Source organism: Gambusia affinis, linkage group LG22 (genome assembly GCF_019740435.1).
Source record: "Gambusia affinis linkage group LG22, SWU_Gaff_1.0, whole genome shotgun sequence".
In the NCBI taxonomy this organism is placed as follows: domain Eukaryota; kingdom Metazoa; phylum Chordata; class Actinopteri; order Cyprinodontiformes; family Poeciliidae; genus Gambusia; species Gambusia affinis.
Window position 1 is genome coordinate 352,503 of NC_057889.1, and position 15,050 is coordinate 367,552.

General features: G+C 49.5%; 1 protein-coding gene across 2 annotated transcripts in view; it reads right to left on the reverse strand.

Moving 5' to 3' along the window:
* Positions 1-15,050, reverse strand: part of cfap61 (cilia and flagella associated protein 61) — a 19,386-nt gene continuing 4,336 nt past the window's right edge. For both annotated transcript variants that reach the window (XM_044106992.1, XM_044106993.1), the window contains exons 7-24: positions 13,808-13,927; positions 13,639-13,727; positions 11,737-11,776; positions 11,183-11,319; positions 10,978-11,104; positions 10,152-10,229; positions 9,874-10,080; positions 9,684-9,812; positions 7,797-7,924; positions 6,411-6,503; positions 6,146-6,314; positions 4,723-4,900; positions 3,828-4,120; positions 2,422-2,749; positions 1,895-1,977; positions 1,022-1,227; positions 853-946; positions 1-752 (exon numbers count right to left, since the gene is read on the reverse strand). In XM_044106992.1, the coding sequence (XP_043962927.1) occupies positions 63-752; positions 853-946; positions 1,022-1,227; positions 1,895-1,977; positions 2,422-2,749; positions 3,828-4,120; positions 4,723-4,900; positions 6,146-6,314; positions 6,411-6,503; positions 7,797-7,924; positions 9,684-9,812; positions 9,874-10,080; positions 10,152-10,229; positions 10,978-11,104; positions 11,183-11,319; positions 11,737-11,776; positions 13,639-13,727; positions 13,808-13,927 (3,189 nt within the window). In that variant the 3' untranslated portion in view covers positions 1-62. The remainder of the gene's footprint in view (positions 753-852; positions 947-1,021; positions 1,228-1,894; positions 1,978-2,421; positions 2,750-3,827; positions 4,121-4,722; positions 4,901-6,145; positions 6,315-6,410; positions 6,504-7,796; positions 7,925-9,683; positions 9,813-9,873; positions 10,081-10,151; positions 10,230-10,977; positions 11,105-11,182; positions 11,320-11,736; positions 11,777-13,638; positions 13,728-13,807; positions 13,928-15,050) is intronic.

Sequence of the window (15,050 nt, forward strand, 5' to 3'; positions counted from 1 at the left end):
TCAAAGGTCACAGCTTTTTATTAAGCTTTTAGATGAGAGTAGTTCCAGTGAATCCAGAAAGGTCAGATTTGAGCCGAAAGTCCAGAGTGCTCGGAGTGTCCGGAGTGCCCACCGTGTCCGGAGTGTCCGGAGTGCCCGGAGTGTCCGGAGTGCTCGGAGTGTCCGGAGTGCCCGGAGTGCCCAGAGTGTCCGGAGTGTCCGGAGTGCCCGGAGTGCCCAGAGTGTCCGGAGTGCTCGGAGTGTCCGGAGTGCTCGGAGTGTCCGGAGTGCCCGGAGTGCCCAGAGTGTCCGGAGTGCCCAGAGTGTCCGGAGTGCTCGGAGTGTCCGGAGTGGTCGTGGTGTCTGAAGTGTCCGTAGTGTCCCGGGGAGTGCCCGGAGTGTCCGGAGTGTGAGTGCCCGGAGTGTCCGGAGTGCCCAGAGTGCCCGGAGTGTCCAGAGTGCTCGGAGTGTCCGGAGTGCTCGGAGTGTCCGGAGTGCCCAGAGTGTCCGGAGTGCCCAGAGTGTCCGGAGTGCCCGGAGTGTCCAGAGTGCCCGGAGTGTCCGGAGTGGTCGTGGTGTCTGAAGTGTCCGTAGTGTCCCGGGGAGTGCCCGGAGTGTCCGAAGGGTGCGGGTCGCTCCGGAATGTAGAACATGGGCAGCAGGTTCTGGTTGTCCACCAGCAGGGCCAGCGCTCGGTTCCTCAGAGCGGCCCGGGTCTCCGGGTCCATCCTGATTGGCCGATAGAGGCTGAGGGACTCCAGGTCTCCGCCACGCTGCACAGGAAGAAACACAGGTTTCTACAAAGCGACTCTGAGGCTGAGGAGGAGGAAGATGAAGGCCTCCATAATCATCGTCAGCAAGGAGCTGACGCACCTTAAGCCGGCGACTCATCAGCTGCAGCGCCCTCTGGTGGAGGTCTGGGAAGCGGTCGTGGAAAATGGGCAGACAGCCCCTCTGTGTGAAGAAACTAGAAAAACACCAGAACAGGTCAGAACCGGGTTCACTTTGACCAGGACCAGAACAGGGTTGGTTCCAGTACCACCTGTATAGGTCGGGTACCAGGCCCAGGCGGTACCGGTCCAGCAGCTGGCCCAGGAGCTCCTGGTGCCGGCCGAACAGGCTCAGGTAGTTCCCCAGTGGGAGGGGCTTCAGGGACAGACAGGTGAGGCTCTCCACCATCTGCAGGTCGCTCAGCTGGAGCCGGAAGTAGTTCCCGCTCTGCGCTGCTCCCGTCACGATGGCTTCATCCTGCGGTGCCACAGGGAGGAAAACGTGACTGGTTCTGATCCGATTCTATGGCAACGAAACCAGCAGGAAACCCCCAGACCCAACAGAGTCAGGAGAAATCAGCTAAAGATGGCTGAACCTGTACAACCACTTCCTTTACTGTGGTTCTACTGGACCAAACCACTGACCCGGTTTGGATTCTGGAAGTAACTAGTTCCGTTTACTTTAGGTCTTTAGCTTGGCTGACATTATTAGAAACTATTGATATTATCAGGAAGTATATAGATGTGTATAGCAGTTAGCACTGATAACTACAAAGTTAGCAGTGCTAACCCTGAAGCACAAATCATTTTGCTGTCTGGCTAAAGCTAACGTGCTAAATTCAACAATGTTGATGCCAACTGAATTAAGGAGAACATGATGAGTACCAACAAGAAGGCTCTGGTCAGATGTTCTGAAGTAACATTTATAGTAAATACTTTTGGACATCTACTTTTTAATTTCACTTGAGTTTATGTCAGTGTAGATTTGCTGCTTCCAGTTTGGGTCATGAATCACAGACTCACCACAGAGCGCTTTTAAAGCCCTGTCCTGGTGCTGGTTAGGTAGATCTCCTCCCTGGTGGCTAATGAATGAAGAAGCAGCCGGTTCAGGTAAAGTGGACTAACCGGGTCTGACAGGAACTCACCAGCTGGAAACGACAGCTGGTCTGCAAGCTGGGACTGGGTTTGGTCACATGCAGGAAGTGAAATCCACCAGGAAGAGTTGCTCCTGTGGACAGACGGAGACAAGCTGGACGTCAGACAGACGGACAGGAGGCCCGAGCCTCGGGCCGGTTCCAGGGGAACGTGGAGACGATTAGCCGATGTTTGGTTTCTGTGGTTGAACGACAGCAACGGCAGCAACAACGACAACAGGAACAGCAACAGGAACAGCAACATCAGCAACAAGAACAACAACAACAGAAACCACAGCAACACAACAACAGGAACAGCAACAGGAACAACAGCAGCAACATCAGCGTCCTCCCACTCAGCAGCTCGCGGCCTGTGGCAGTGAAAGGTCGCCCTGCGTGCTGCTGCGTTGGAGAAGGCCGGCGCCGAGTGGCTTTTCGTTGATGGCCTTAGTGGCGCTTTGAGGCGCCGGCTGAGAGCTCGCTGTTCCCGCCCGACGCAGAGACCCTGGAAGCGTTCTGAAAGGAAGTGGGAAACGGACCTCGGATCTTGGGCCGATCGTAGAGCGGGACAAGTGGCTCGGGCTCGGAGGGCGAGTCCGCCGGCGCCTCCAGGGTCGGGTCCAGCAGCTCCAGCAGCACCGTGGCCACGTCACGGCCCACGTCCCGGGAGCTGAAGTTGGCATGCGACCATTCGTCTGCGTAGTAGCTGCAGGAGAACCTGGTGAGCGGGCCGGCGCCGTAGATGGAGGCGTCACTTGTCAGGAAGCGGCTGTTAATCACCAGGCGGCCATCGAAGGGCAGGAAGCAGCCGCTGATGCTGTGGAAGCAATCATAGTCCACTCCCTCACTGGACAGGTTGAGGAACACCTGGAGCAGGACGAGAAGAGCATCTTAAAGAAGAAAACATCTCTAATCTATTCATTCACATGATCCTGGATTCTAGTTCATGAAAACAGAAAGTTCATCTAAAGTTTAAATCTTACACCAGAAAGATATAAGATTTATCTGCTAACACCCTGAGCTACCAGCTGCTAACAAAATGAGCTACCAGTTGCTAACACCCTGAGCTACCAGTTGCTAACACCCTGAGCTACCAGCTGCTAACGAAATGAGCTACCAGCTGCTAACACCCTGAGCTACCAGCTGCTAACAAAATGAGCTACCAGTTGTTAACACCCTGAGCTACCAGTTGCGAACACAATGAGCTACCAGCTGCTAACACCCTGAGCTACCAGATGCTAACACAATGAGCTGCCAGATGCTAACACCCTGAGTTAAAAGCTGCTAAACCCTGAGCTACCAGATGCTAACACAATGAGCTACCAGCTGCTAACACCCTGAGCTACCAGATGCTAACACAATGAGCTGCCAGATGCTAACACCCTGAGTTAAAAGCTGCTAAACCCTGAGCTACCAGTTGCTAACACAATGAGCTACCAGCTGCTAACACCCTGAGCTACCAGATGCTAACACAATGAGCTGCCAGATGCTAACACCTTGAGCTAAAAGCTGCTAAACCCTGAGCTACCACTTGCTAACACAATGGGCTCCCAGCTGCTAACACCCTGAGCTACCAGATGCTAACACAATGAGCTGCCAGATGCTAACACCTTGAGCTAAAAGCTGCTAAACCCTGAGCTACCACTTACTAACACAATGAGCTACCAGCTGCTAACACCCTGAGCTACCAGATGCTAACACAATGAGCTGCCAGATGCTAACACCCTGAGCTAAAAGCTGCTAAACCCTGAGCTACCAGTTGCTAACACAATGAGCTACCAGTTGCTAACACAATGAGCTACCAGTTGCTAACACAATGAGCTACCAGCTGCTAACACCCTGAAACTTGATCAGAACCTTCAGAGCGTCCAGCTCAACATTTAAGCTAGTTCTGAAAAACCAGTAGCGGTCCAGAAGCGGCCCGCAGACCAGAGGAGAAACTCACTGCACACTGCAGTCTGAGCGGCTCGGAGTCGCTGGTGAAGGAGACGCAGGCGATGGGGTCGGGATGCTCGCCGTTGTTTATCTGAGCCAGGACGCAGTTCACATGGACCTGGACCTGGTCGCCCGTCATGGCCGCCGCCACGGCTCTGTCCACGACCAAGTCCGGGAAAGGGGCAGGGCGGGGCGTCAGGGGGGGCAGCACCAGGTGGATCCGGGATCCCTGGACACCGAGGGAAAGCAGGGTCTGGACGGTGACGTAGACGTCCAGGGTGTTTCCGTAGACGACGGCGTTATCTGGGGTCAGAGGTCAAACATCAGGAACGGACGAATCATTTCCTCCTCAGGTTAGTAACTATCGGTTATTGCTAATCAATACATCTGAAGGAAGGAAGCAGTATGGAGGGCAAGATGGTCGCCATTTAGCTGTGCTGCTAACGATCCGGCTGTTAGCTATAGCATCATCTCACGCACTTTAAAAACGGATTTAATGGTTTAATGCATCTTTGGATTTATTTTTAATATTGAATAAAAATGACTAAAAAATCTGCAGAATGAACTATTTTTAAATCCAATTAATCATCAGGATAATCAATAACTAACCATTAGCTTCAGCATCATCAGACAGGAAATGGACGGCCTAGTTAAATCCCAGAGGCCAAGGTGCTGAACCAGAGCACAGCGTCACCATGGCAGCCACAGAGCGTTTTATTGAAACATTTAGAAACATCTGAGCAGAAAGTTTTTCTTTTGCGATCAGAGCGGTTAGCTGCTGATGTCATGAATCCAATCAGCCAATCAGAGAACATCATTCCTTCAGACTGATGAGACTGGAAGCGGCCGCCGCGTTCACACAGCTCAGCGCTTCCTGCTGCTCCTGCTGGGAACCAGCAACTCACCCTGCAGGTCCACAAAGTTCTCCTGCAACCAGCGGCGGGCGGCAACGCCGTCATGGAGGTCGTTGATGGTCAGCAGGTTGGAGGGGACGGGCCCCGTGTATCTGCGGCAGGACCAATCAGGATCCAGCTGGCTGTTGGTGACCGGCTGGGAAACATCAACTCCGGTGGGGCAGGGGAGCTGCAACGGCAACTGGATGGTCAGGCAACGAGAAACATGGCAACAGAAACCTTCTGTCTGAACCAAATAAAGTTGCTGCTTCAGGACAAACTGGGAGCTATGAAGCATGTCCAGTATGATGAGGCCGAGAGCTGGAGGACAATAATATTAATATTATTAATATTCATTATCTGGAGAAAACTAAATACGCTCGCAATAAAGTTATGTCTGTAACTTTGGAAGGGCAAACGCCAGAAAAGGCAGAGACAAGACAAACATTAAAATCAGCATTTTGTAGCTCGATTCGCCTTCTGTCCGCTCGCGTCAAACTGAGATAATTCTGCCCTCACCGGTTTTTAACATCTGAAACTTGTGAACACGGAGCGTGAATTTTTTTTTTCCCTTTCTTTTTTTTTAAGGCCAGCATCAGCGGCCTACAGGTGGCGCTACGCTGGGAAAACTCAAAACAAACCAATAAAACTGAAAAATTACGGAGCCCTCTAAGGAACATGAAGGGGAAAATGTTTCTTTTGCGTTTCCTCGCAGTATGTTTACTGCAATATTTGCTGTTGATAGAAAATCAATTTATTCACTGTATATTTGTTTAAAGGTCGTTGAGATGGAAACGACCTTTAACCTTTCAGAGCTGTCAGATGATTTATTACCCCTGATAATAACGCAGAAATAGTCCAAATAGTTTGGATGTATTCTTTATTTCTTTCCTACCTTTGAATAGTTTCTGTTTATATCAGAACTTTGTGGTGCATTTTTATCTTGAAGAAAAAGATATAAAACTTCAGATATTCCACAACGAGATATTAAGAAACATGGAAAAGCCTCATGAAAACCTCATATAATAGCAGAAAGTAGGATGGGCACCATAAGAGAGGCTTGTAGTATTCAGTCATAACACATGAACTGATCAGGACATTACTGCGAGGGAACGGAAAAGATAACTCCCCCTATTGGTCTGGAGGACTAATGTCTAGCGGAGCCACTTTGCAGCTTGTTATACTTACTGTTATTCGTCTATTTGTGATATTTTTGGTCTTTTGTTTCTATTTCTGCTTGCAGCCTTTTCCCAACATGTCTGTTTCAAAGCAGCCGATACGCTCAGAACTGCAAACTGTCACCAACTGACTTCTTCTGTGGTGTAAAATACCACAGAAGAAGTCGGTGATTTTGCCTCCTTTCAGTCAGGGTTGACTTTGAGTTCCCATATTTCCCAGCAACATGCTGGTTCCTGTGGACCGGCGCCGGGCTCACCCGGTACTGCAGGCCTGTACAGAGGACCAGGAAGTCGTAGGCCACCTTCTTCCCGTTTGACACCAGAACATATTTGGACTTCCTGTTGATCTTCACGAGCTTCCCTTCCACCACATGGGTGCAGGACAGCAGGAAGGTCTGGGCCAGGTCTCTGCTGCTGAAGGCGTGGCTGCAGGACACACAGCAGGAAGTCACTGTGATGTCACTTCCTGCCTCAGAAGGCTGCAGGAATAAAACCCAACTAGAACATCTGTGCATCCAGCACCTGGTGGACAGGAAGCCAACGTCGTCATGGTTGTAGTTTCCAAGTAAACCGTGAGTGGAGATGAGGGTGAGGTTGTTGAACCGCAGATGAGAGCTGGAAGAGGACAAGCAGAACAGAACCGGATGGAAACAGGTCCAAATGAAACAATTCAAAAATTTCCGTATAACTGTATAATGCCATGTTTTTAAAATGTACAAAGTAACAATAAAAATTTTTGACAGAAAAAAAAGAGACATTCAGAGTCCTCACTTCGAGACCAGAAGCAAAACAATACAGCAGAAATTCTGACTTATTAATATTTATTAGTGCTGAGACTCCGTGTTTAGCATTGACATGCTAACTATGTTAGCATAGCTTCTGATAGGCTAAGTCCTTTTAGCACAAGTCTCTTCCAACATTCAATCAGATCAGTTAGGAGCAGAAATGATCTGACAGGATGTCGCTGCTGGCAGCAGTGCATCAGATTTACAGCTGTACCAGAAACACAAGAACACAAAGGTTCCAGTGGGAACAAATCTGCAATTAAATGAGTTAAAATGTGAATAAGAAAATTTTTGATGGAAAAATGGTGAAAGAGTCTGAGTGACTAGCTAACATTCACTGCAGTCCAGATGTTGTTCTGGCTCCAGTGGTTCCTGTCCAACATGAGACGATGCTGAGGATCGCCATCAGCCCAGCTGCCTGGTTCTGGTCTGGGCTTCAAGAACCCGGTTCTGTCCTCAAGTCTGATGTCAAACTGTCCTGTAAACCAGGAAGTCGACCGCCGCCTCCATCAGGGTTGTCATGGAAACAATCCATGACAACCCTGATGGAGGCGGCGCCAGAAGCGGTTCTGGACAGCCCAGTGGCTGCCGGTTCGATTGGTGCCACCGAGCTCTGCAGAAGGAGCCGCATCAGAACCGGTTCTGTTTGGTTCCATCTGCAGTTTCATTCTGAAACAGAACCAGATGGGTTCTGTTATCAGGCGACCTGCAGCCTGACCGCAGCGGGCCGAGTTGCTCCTTATCTGAGCGACCCGACCCGGTGATGAGGTTTGGGTGGAGCTGATAAGGCCCGGTGGGCTGGCCTGACCCACCTCAGGAGAACTCTAACTGTTTCATCAGGCTCATTAGAGGCAGCAAACAGATCCAGCTGCTCCTCATCCTCACCTGATACCGGGATGGCGGTATCATGGTTGCCTAGCAACTATCTGCAGCAGCAGCAACTCGTTGCTGCTGCTGCGGCGCCGCTTCGCCTGCTGGAGCATCAACCTGCTCCTAAATCTGTGCTGAAGCTCAAAACGGACCTAAAACATCCGACCCGACCTGAGCCGGTCTCCAGACGGAACCAGGTTCTGGTTCTGGTATGAACAGCCGGGCATTTTCACCTCAGAAACCTGAAACTCACGTGAAGCTGAGCTCCTCCAGCAGGGACAGGCCGGTGTCTGAAGCCCCCACCACCACGATGCTGGCGTTCACCCTGACCTTTGACTCCAAGGCCAACTTCCTACTGATCAGGCTGAGAGCAAACGGCACCTGGAGGGGACAGAGAGGACGGCGTCTGGAGCCGGTTCTGGTCCGGCTGGTGGAATGAAGCCTCTGCAGGCTGGGAGATTAAAAAAAACCTGATTTCTGCTCAACATGTGATTGATAACGCTCCTTTAGCCATTCTGATCATAAACCTTCCTGCTGGTTGGACACAGATTTAGTCTGTGTCGTCGTCTGTGGTTGGACTGAAGGGAACCATCGCTGGTCCCATCATGGTGGAACATCTCCTTCGTCACCCGCCGCACCGGACAGAATGACGTTAGCAACACAGAGTCCCCGGGTGTGAAACAGGCTGGATTACAGCAACATGCTAGTTAGCCGATGATTATGCTAACATGCTAACTTCAACCATGCTGATCCCATCATGTGTTAGTAGAACCAATCAGAACTTGGTCCAAACATCTCCACCTTTAGGTCTCTGATGGACAATCTAATGATTATTTTATTTTGAAAGTTTTCCACTGTATTTTTCTTTCAGGTAGCAGGTTGTAGATTAATAAGCATTTTTTTGATTTGCTGTTATTACTAAGATGAAGGTGGGACTTCCTGATTGGCTGCTGCAGGGCACCCAATGAAATGCCTGCATGTTTCTGTGTGATCTGCAGGAATGATTGGATGAAAACTGATGTCTCATCTGCATGTGAGGTGGAAGAGCTGCTGCTGTTCAGAGGAGCAGGTGGTGTAAATCATCCTGAGGAAGAGGAGGCTGGGACAAAGCTCCGGATGAAGCTCTTATCAGCAGCTCTGCGTCACAGAGACGACCAAGTGACGTGAGCAGGGCCTGCATGGTGACGCCTGAATGTGTGGTAAATATTTAAAGGACAATAAAATAAATCAAAGCTGCAGAGACATCAGCTGGTGAGGAAGATTAGAGGAGACAAAGAGACATGTTTAAATATCAGGAAAACAGTTTAATCTGGACCATTACAGACCACATAGTTCAGTCTACAGGCGACTCCAGTTCACTGAGCAGGACCCGCTCTGCAGCACTAACCCTAAAGAACTAAAAATAAATATTAGCTGTGTTAACCCTAAAGCACTAAAAAAGTCATTAATTCTGCTAATGCTAATCGCTATTCCATCCATCCAAATTCTGCACAACCTTGGGCCTAGTGGGCTATTCCAACATGTTAGTTAGATGTTCAATCATGAACAGGAACAATTCATTCATGTTCCTGAATTTTAGTTTCCACCTGTTGTTGTTCACTCATGTTGCATTATTCTGTAAAATTAATCATGTCTTATATATTTAACATTTGATGAATACAATTTCTTGAGAAACAAAAAAGAGAGAATATGAGGAGAGGAAGTAGAACTGTTGCATAAACAGTCTTCAACTCCTTCAAAATAAGAGCATGACTATAAACATCTACCTGAAAATTTTTTAATAGTAGATAACCAAAACCTGAACATCAAACTATATCAAACTGAAAGTTTACAAACCAACATTTAAAATTTACAGGTAAAAATAAATGCTAAGCTCGGTGTGCTAATTGACACAAGCTACCACAAGTTGTGCTGCAAAGTCACATGACTGTGTTGCACCAATGTGGAACCTTTTACATAAATCTGAGATGCTGAGGATGAAGGTGAAGCTGCAGAAGCTGCTGCAGATTCTGATGAAGGAACCAGAACCAGACGTCCAGCTCAGTATCACCTGTCACCAGGCAGATTAAGAGCTTTTCATTTCCTGGTTTTGAACCCTAAACAGTGTGTGATGCCCCCTGCTGGCTGCTGCCAGGCCCACCTGTTCGTCTGTGATCCTGCGGGACGGGGCGTTGATGCCGAGCTCCTGCAGCGGGTACTCCACCTGCTGGCGGGGCCGGACCGGCACCGAGCAATTCAGGATGAACTCCAGAGGGTGGAAGCAGGAGGTCTGAGGGGAGGGGCAAGGGTCAAGCAGGTTCAGAGAGAAGGCCCGGTTCTGGTCCACTCACCTGCTCTCCCAGCAGCGGCGAGTAGACCCGGTGGTACAGGCAGGACCGGTGGGCCAGCCGCAGCACCTCCTTCAGCCAGTGCCGGGTCACATGGTAGCAGAAGGGCTTCAGCAGGAAGTGCAGCATGTGAGCGTGCTCCTGGTAGCCATGGTGACCGAAGCTGATGAAGCTGTCGATGTTGTAGCGAGCTCGCAGGTACTCAACGTCCTGGAAGTCACGGCGTGCTGTGAGAAGGGGGCGGCGGTGCGTCACGCCTGCGGCAGAGGGGGCGGGGTTACCTGTTCGTCCCTGATGATCGTCACGCCGACCAGCTGCTGGTCCACCAGAACCACGAAGGCCTGCAGACGAACACCATCCTGACAGGAAGCACAGGATGGTGGATCAGACGCAGTTACACTGTTCCCACCCAATCAGAGCAGGAGCCACTGCAGCCCCCTGCTGTGAGCCGGAGGACTCCATCTTTGTTTTAACAATAAACAAAATATTTCAATTGTTCAACTCTGCAATATCTGGCCTTGCGAGGATTTGTTGATTTTGCATGAATGTCCAATAGTTTGCAAGAAAGTGGAGGAACTGAATGCAGTGAGAAGGGGGCGTCGAATTATATGAATTATCATTCAAATTATATGAAGGATATAATTTGGTAGTAAACAGATTAAAACTGCATGGATTTGATTGACAACATGATGGTTAAGCAGTTAATGTTTAGTCAAGAATTTAGAGGGCTACAAGCTGTGGTGGGCCAGATTTGGCCCACGGGCCTTGAGTTTGACACAGGTGGGTTAGATCAGTGGTCCCCAACCACCGGGCCGCGGACCGGTACCGGGCTGTGAGAAATAATTAAATATGTCCGGTCTCTGTATTGAGTCTGGAGGAGCTTTTATTTTGAAAGTCCTAAACTGGATCCTGTCGGTTACGTCTTGCGCACCAACATGCAGCAGAATGAGTGAGAAACAACAGCATCCCCCCCCCATCTCACTCAGCTCAGACACGCCCCCCGGTGGTCAGGAGGTGCAATACTGAGCACTGATCCATACTCAGCAAGTCGCTTCTTCAGAAAAAAGCCGATAGATTTGTTGTTTCTATGAGTTTATCCAGACTCACTGGGTCGCTGTGGGTCCGGTAGCACCAGTCCAGATCCTCCAGAACCGAACAAGTGAGATTGAAACTGTTCACCAGATCCGAAATAGCTTCTCTGTCTCCAGGCACCGCCTGCCTCACATCCACAGACCTTCAACAGAGACAAAATGGTTTCCACTGGAACACTGCTTATGGACCGCCAGGATCTGCTTCTGGACCCGGCTCCTACCTGAACCTGGACCTATGGGTGACGTAGAGACTGGTGAGTTGCAGGCTGCTAGGACGGGACCGCACCAGAACAAAGTTCTGTAACCACGGCGATTCTGGACTTGCAGACGGAACGAAGATCAGGCAATATTCCAGGTCCTGCAGGAAGCAGAGAGTCAGCATGGAATAATGATCCAGGTTGTGTGTTGGTCAGCAGGAATCTGCTGTGGAAAAGAGAAACTAAAACATTTAAAACACCCAGAGGGAAGCTTCCAGGTAAGTGAACCCTGAGAACATGGTTCTGTTGGTTCTAATGGGTCTACAGTTCTGTGGTCACACTGTCTTGAATTTGATGGGTAAACTGCAAAATCCCAAAATAATACCAAGTATTTCTGTCTAGTAATTCCTTAATATTGATGAAAGGTTGTAGTTCCACTGCTAGATAATTTCACTTATTAACATGGGAAAGTGTCTGTTAAAAGTGCAACAATCTGGTTCTTTAAATCAATATTCGGTGATTGCAGGCTTAAAACAAGGTTGTCCTTCTCTGAAAAGCGTCTCTGGTTTAGTACTTACCAGGAAGTGCCGGAACATGTAGGGCAGACCGTCTGTTGATCTGTGGACAGAAGAAGTGAAGTGAGTTTGGAGCCAAGCTGAGCAGAGGAACAACTGGAGGAGCAATCTGCTGCTCCTGGCGCTCCGTGGCTCTCCGCTGGGCTCCGCCGCACCGGGTCTCTGTGGGGGGCGGCGGGCCGGGCGGCGGGCCCCCTGGGGGGGAACAGCTGGGAGGCGAGTCGTGCGCAGGAGCCAGGTAGCTCTCCCAACAGATGACTGGCGCTGGACAGCTGCCACCGCCGCTGCCAAGCTTCAGCAGCAACACGGACTGCCTCAGGACGGACAGCGGGAACGATGTCCACCGGGACTGGACCAGAACCAGAACCAGAACCAGTTACATCTGATGGGAAATCCACAACACACTCCGTTTTTATTATGATGTCACAGTGGATGTCAGGATGGGGAGATGACAGGAAGCTACCCGGGAAGGGTCAAAGGTCAATCCAAGACCCCCTGAAGTCCACCAGATGGAACACAGGTCAAAGGTCACGACCAAACCAAGCAGCTCAGCACGGTGGTGAAGGAGAGTCAAAGTCCAAATGATGCAGCGGCTCTTCAGAGAGCTGAAGCAACGTTGGACCAGAACTCCTCCAGGAGGTTCTGATGGGTCAGGAGGTTCTGATCCGCTGCTTCAGAAACCAACAGAACCGGGACAAGACAGGAAAGTTAAAGTGGTTCCTGACTGTGAACAGACTTCTCCATGACCCAGTTAGAACCAGTCAGACCCAGTCAGAACCAGTTAGAACCAGTCAGACCCAGTCAGAACCAGTTAGAACCAGTCAGACCCAGTTAGAACCAGTTAGAACCAGTCAGACCCAGTTAGAACCCGTTAGAACCAGTCAGAACCAGTCAGACCCAGTCAGAACCAGTCAGACCCAGTCAGACCCAGTTAGAACCAGTCAGACCCAGTTAGAACCAGTCAGACCCAGTTAGAACCAGTTAGAACCAGTCAGACCCAGTCAGACCCAGTTAGAACCAGTCAGACCCAGTTAGAACCAGTCAGACCCAGTCAGAACCAGTCAGACCCAATAAGAACCAGTTAGAACCAGTCAGACCCAGTTAGAACCAGTTAGAACCAGTCAGACCCAGTAAGAACCAGTTAGAACCAGTCAGACCCAGTCAGACCCAGTTAGAACCAGTCAGACCCAGTTAGAACCAGTCAGACCCAGTTAGAACCAGTCAGACCCAGTTAGAACCAGTTAGAACCAGTCAGAACCAGTCAGACCCAGTAAGAACCAGTTAGAACCAGTCAGACCCAGTTAGAACCAGTCAGACCCAGTTAGAACCAGTTAGAACCAGTCAGAACCAGTCAGACCCAGTAAGAACCAGTTAGAACCAGTCAGACCCAGTTAGAACCAGTCAGACCCAGTCAGACCCAGTTAGAACCAGTCAGACCCAGTTAGAACCAGTCAGACCCAGTCAGAACCAGTCAGACCCAGTAAGAACCAGTTAGAACCAGTCAGACCCAGTTAGAACCAGTCAGACCCAGTTAGAACCAGTTAGAACCAGTCAGAACCAGTCAGAACCAGTTAGAACCAGTCAGACCCAGTAAGAACCAGTTAGAACCAGTCAGACCCAGTTAGAACCAGTTAGAACCAGTCAGACCCAGTAAGAACCAGTTAGAACCAGTCAGACCCAGTTAGAACCAGTTAGAACCAGTCAGACCCAGTTAGAACCAGTCAGACCCAGTTAGAACCAGTTAGAACCAGTCAGAACCAGTTAGAACCAGTCAGACCCAGTCAGAACCAGTTAGAACCAGTGCTCCCAGTTCCTTCAGATAAAGGTCCCAGCCTGAGCAGATGTTTTTCCGGCTGCAGGAAACAGGAAGTGGGCGTGGTTCTGGTTCTCATGGACGGGGTTTACCGGGTCTCATGCGTCTCGTCGGATATGAAGTGCTGAATGCAGAAGGAGTTGGACTTCCTGGGAGCCTGGTGGCTCGGTTCCTCTTCCTCCTACCGTCACAGGGACAGACATGGTTCTGGTTCTGGTCCAGCTGGATGCGGCTGTGTAAAGTGGGCGGGGCTTACAGTACCTGCTCTGGTTCTTTGTGTTTGTAGAACCCATCAAACTCCCTGAGGTCAAAATGCTGCAGAAGTTTCTGGTCGTTAGGAGACGAGGTGGCAGCGATGAAGCCGACGACGCGTCCTTCATCCTGTGGAGGAAAAACCTCAGGAACCTTCGCTTGTAGCTCCACAGTAAACATTTGTAGTGTGTTGAGTTAGGCTGAATCAGCAACACAGTTAGCAAAACTCAACAAACTGAACACAGGAAGCAACAGCCTGGTCCAAAGAATCTCTTCCTGAGGAGCAAACTGTACAGGTCGGTGTGCAGGGACAGATTTGGCACAGTTGAGGGCGCTGCACTATGTTTGTAGCATGCTACAAATAACAGAATGGTTGAAGTTAGCGCTTTAGCATTGGCATTCCCTAAATAATAGGCCAGTATAGTGTTTTATATTTAGCTTTAGCTTCCCCCAAATGCCACATTGGTGTTACTCTTTAGCTTAGCATTCTCTAAAGTCACGTTGGTATATTGCTTTAGTGTTAGCATTAGCTTCCACTAAATACCACTAAACGCCATGTTGGTGTAATGCTTTAGCATTAGTGGAACTGCTGGTTCTAATAGTTGTTCTTGTTTTATGAATATTGATAAATCCTCGCAGGTATTTCTGAAGGTATTCCACACAGGAATCCCCAGACGGTGGTGAGATCCTGGAGGGTCGACAGGGTGACTTTGTGTCGTTGGTTTCAGCAGAGCTAACACACAGTTTCACTGCAGTTTCACTTGAACAGAACCAATGGTTGTATTTGTTTCTGGGTTCAGTTAAAATGTGTTTGTTCTCCTTCCAGGGATATTCCTTAGTATCCAGAAATGTTACTCGGGAAAGAGGAGCCATAGTTTATAATGACATTCAGAGATTCCCCCAGAAAACTTGCTCAGCCCAGCGGTAGGGGGCACTAGGGCAGGCCTTTAGCGGCGCTCTGTTTTTGTGTTAAAAGTTACAACAATTCTAATATGCACAAGCAGACATCATAATTTGGGAACTTATGCCCAGTTCAATGCATTGACTATGAACCTATCTTAATCTGTCTATACTGGTAGGGGTGTATAAAAAGCCCAATTATACAATAAGCCAACTATGCTTAGCCTAGCATAGCTGGCTATGCTAGGCTAAGCATAGTAATCTGCAAGTAAAGACTGGTGGCTTAAAATCCTCTGGGGGAAAACCTGATATTACTTAAGTAAAAATAAAAAGTACTGTGCTGTAAAAGTTA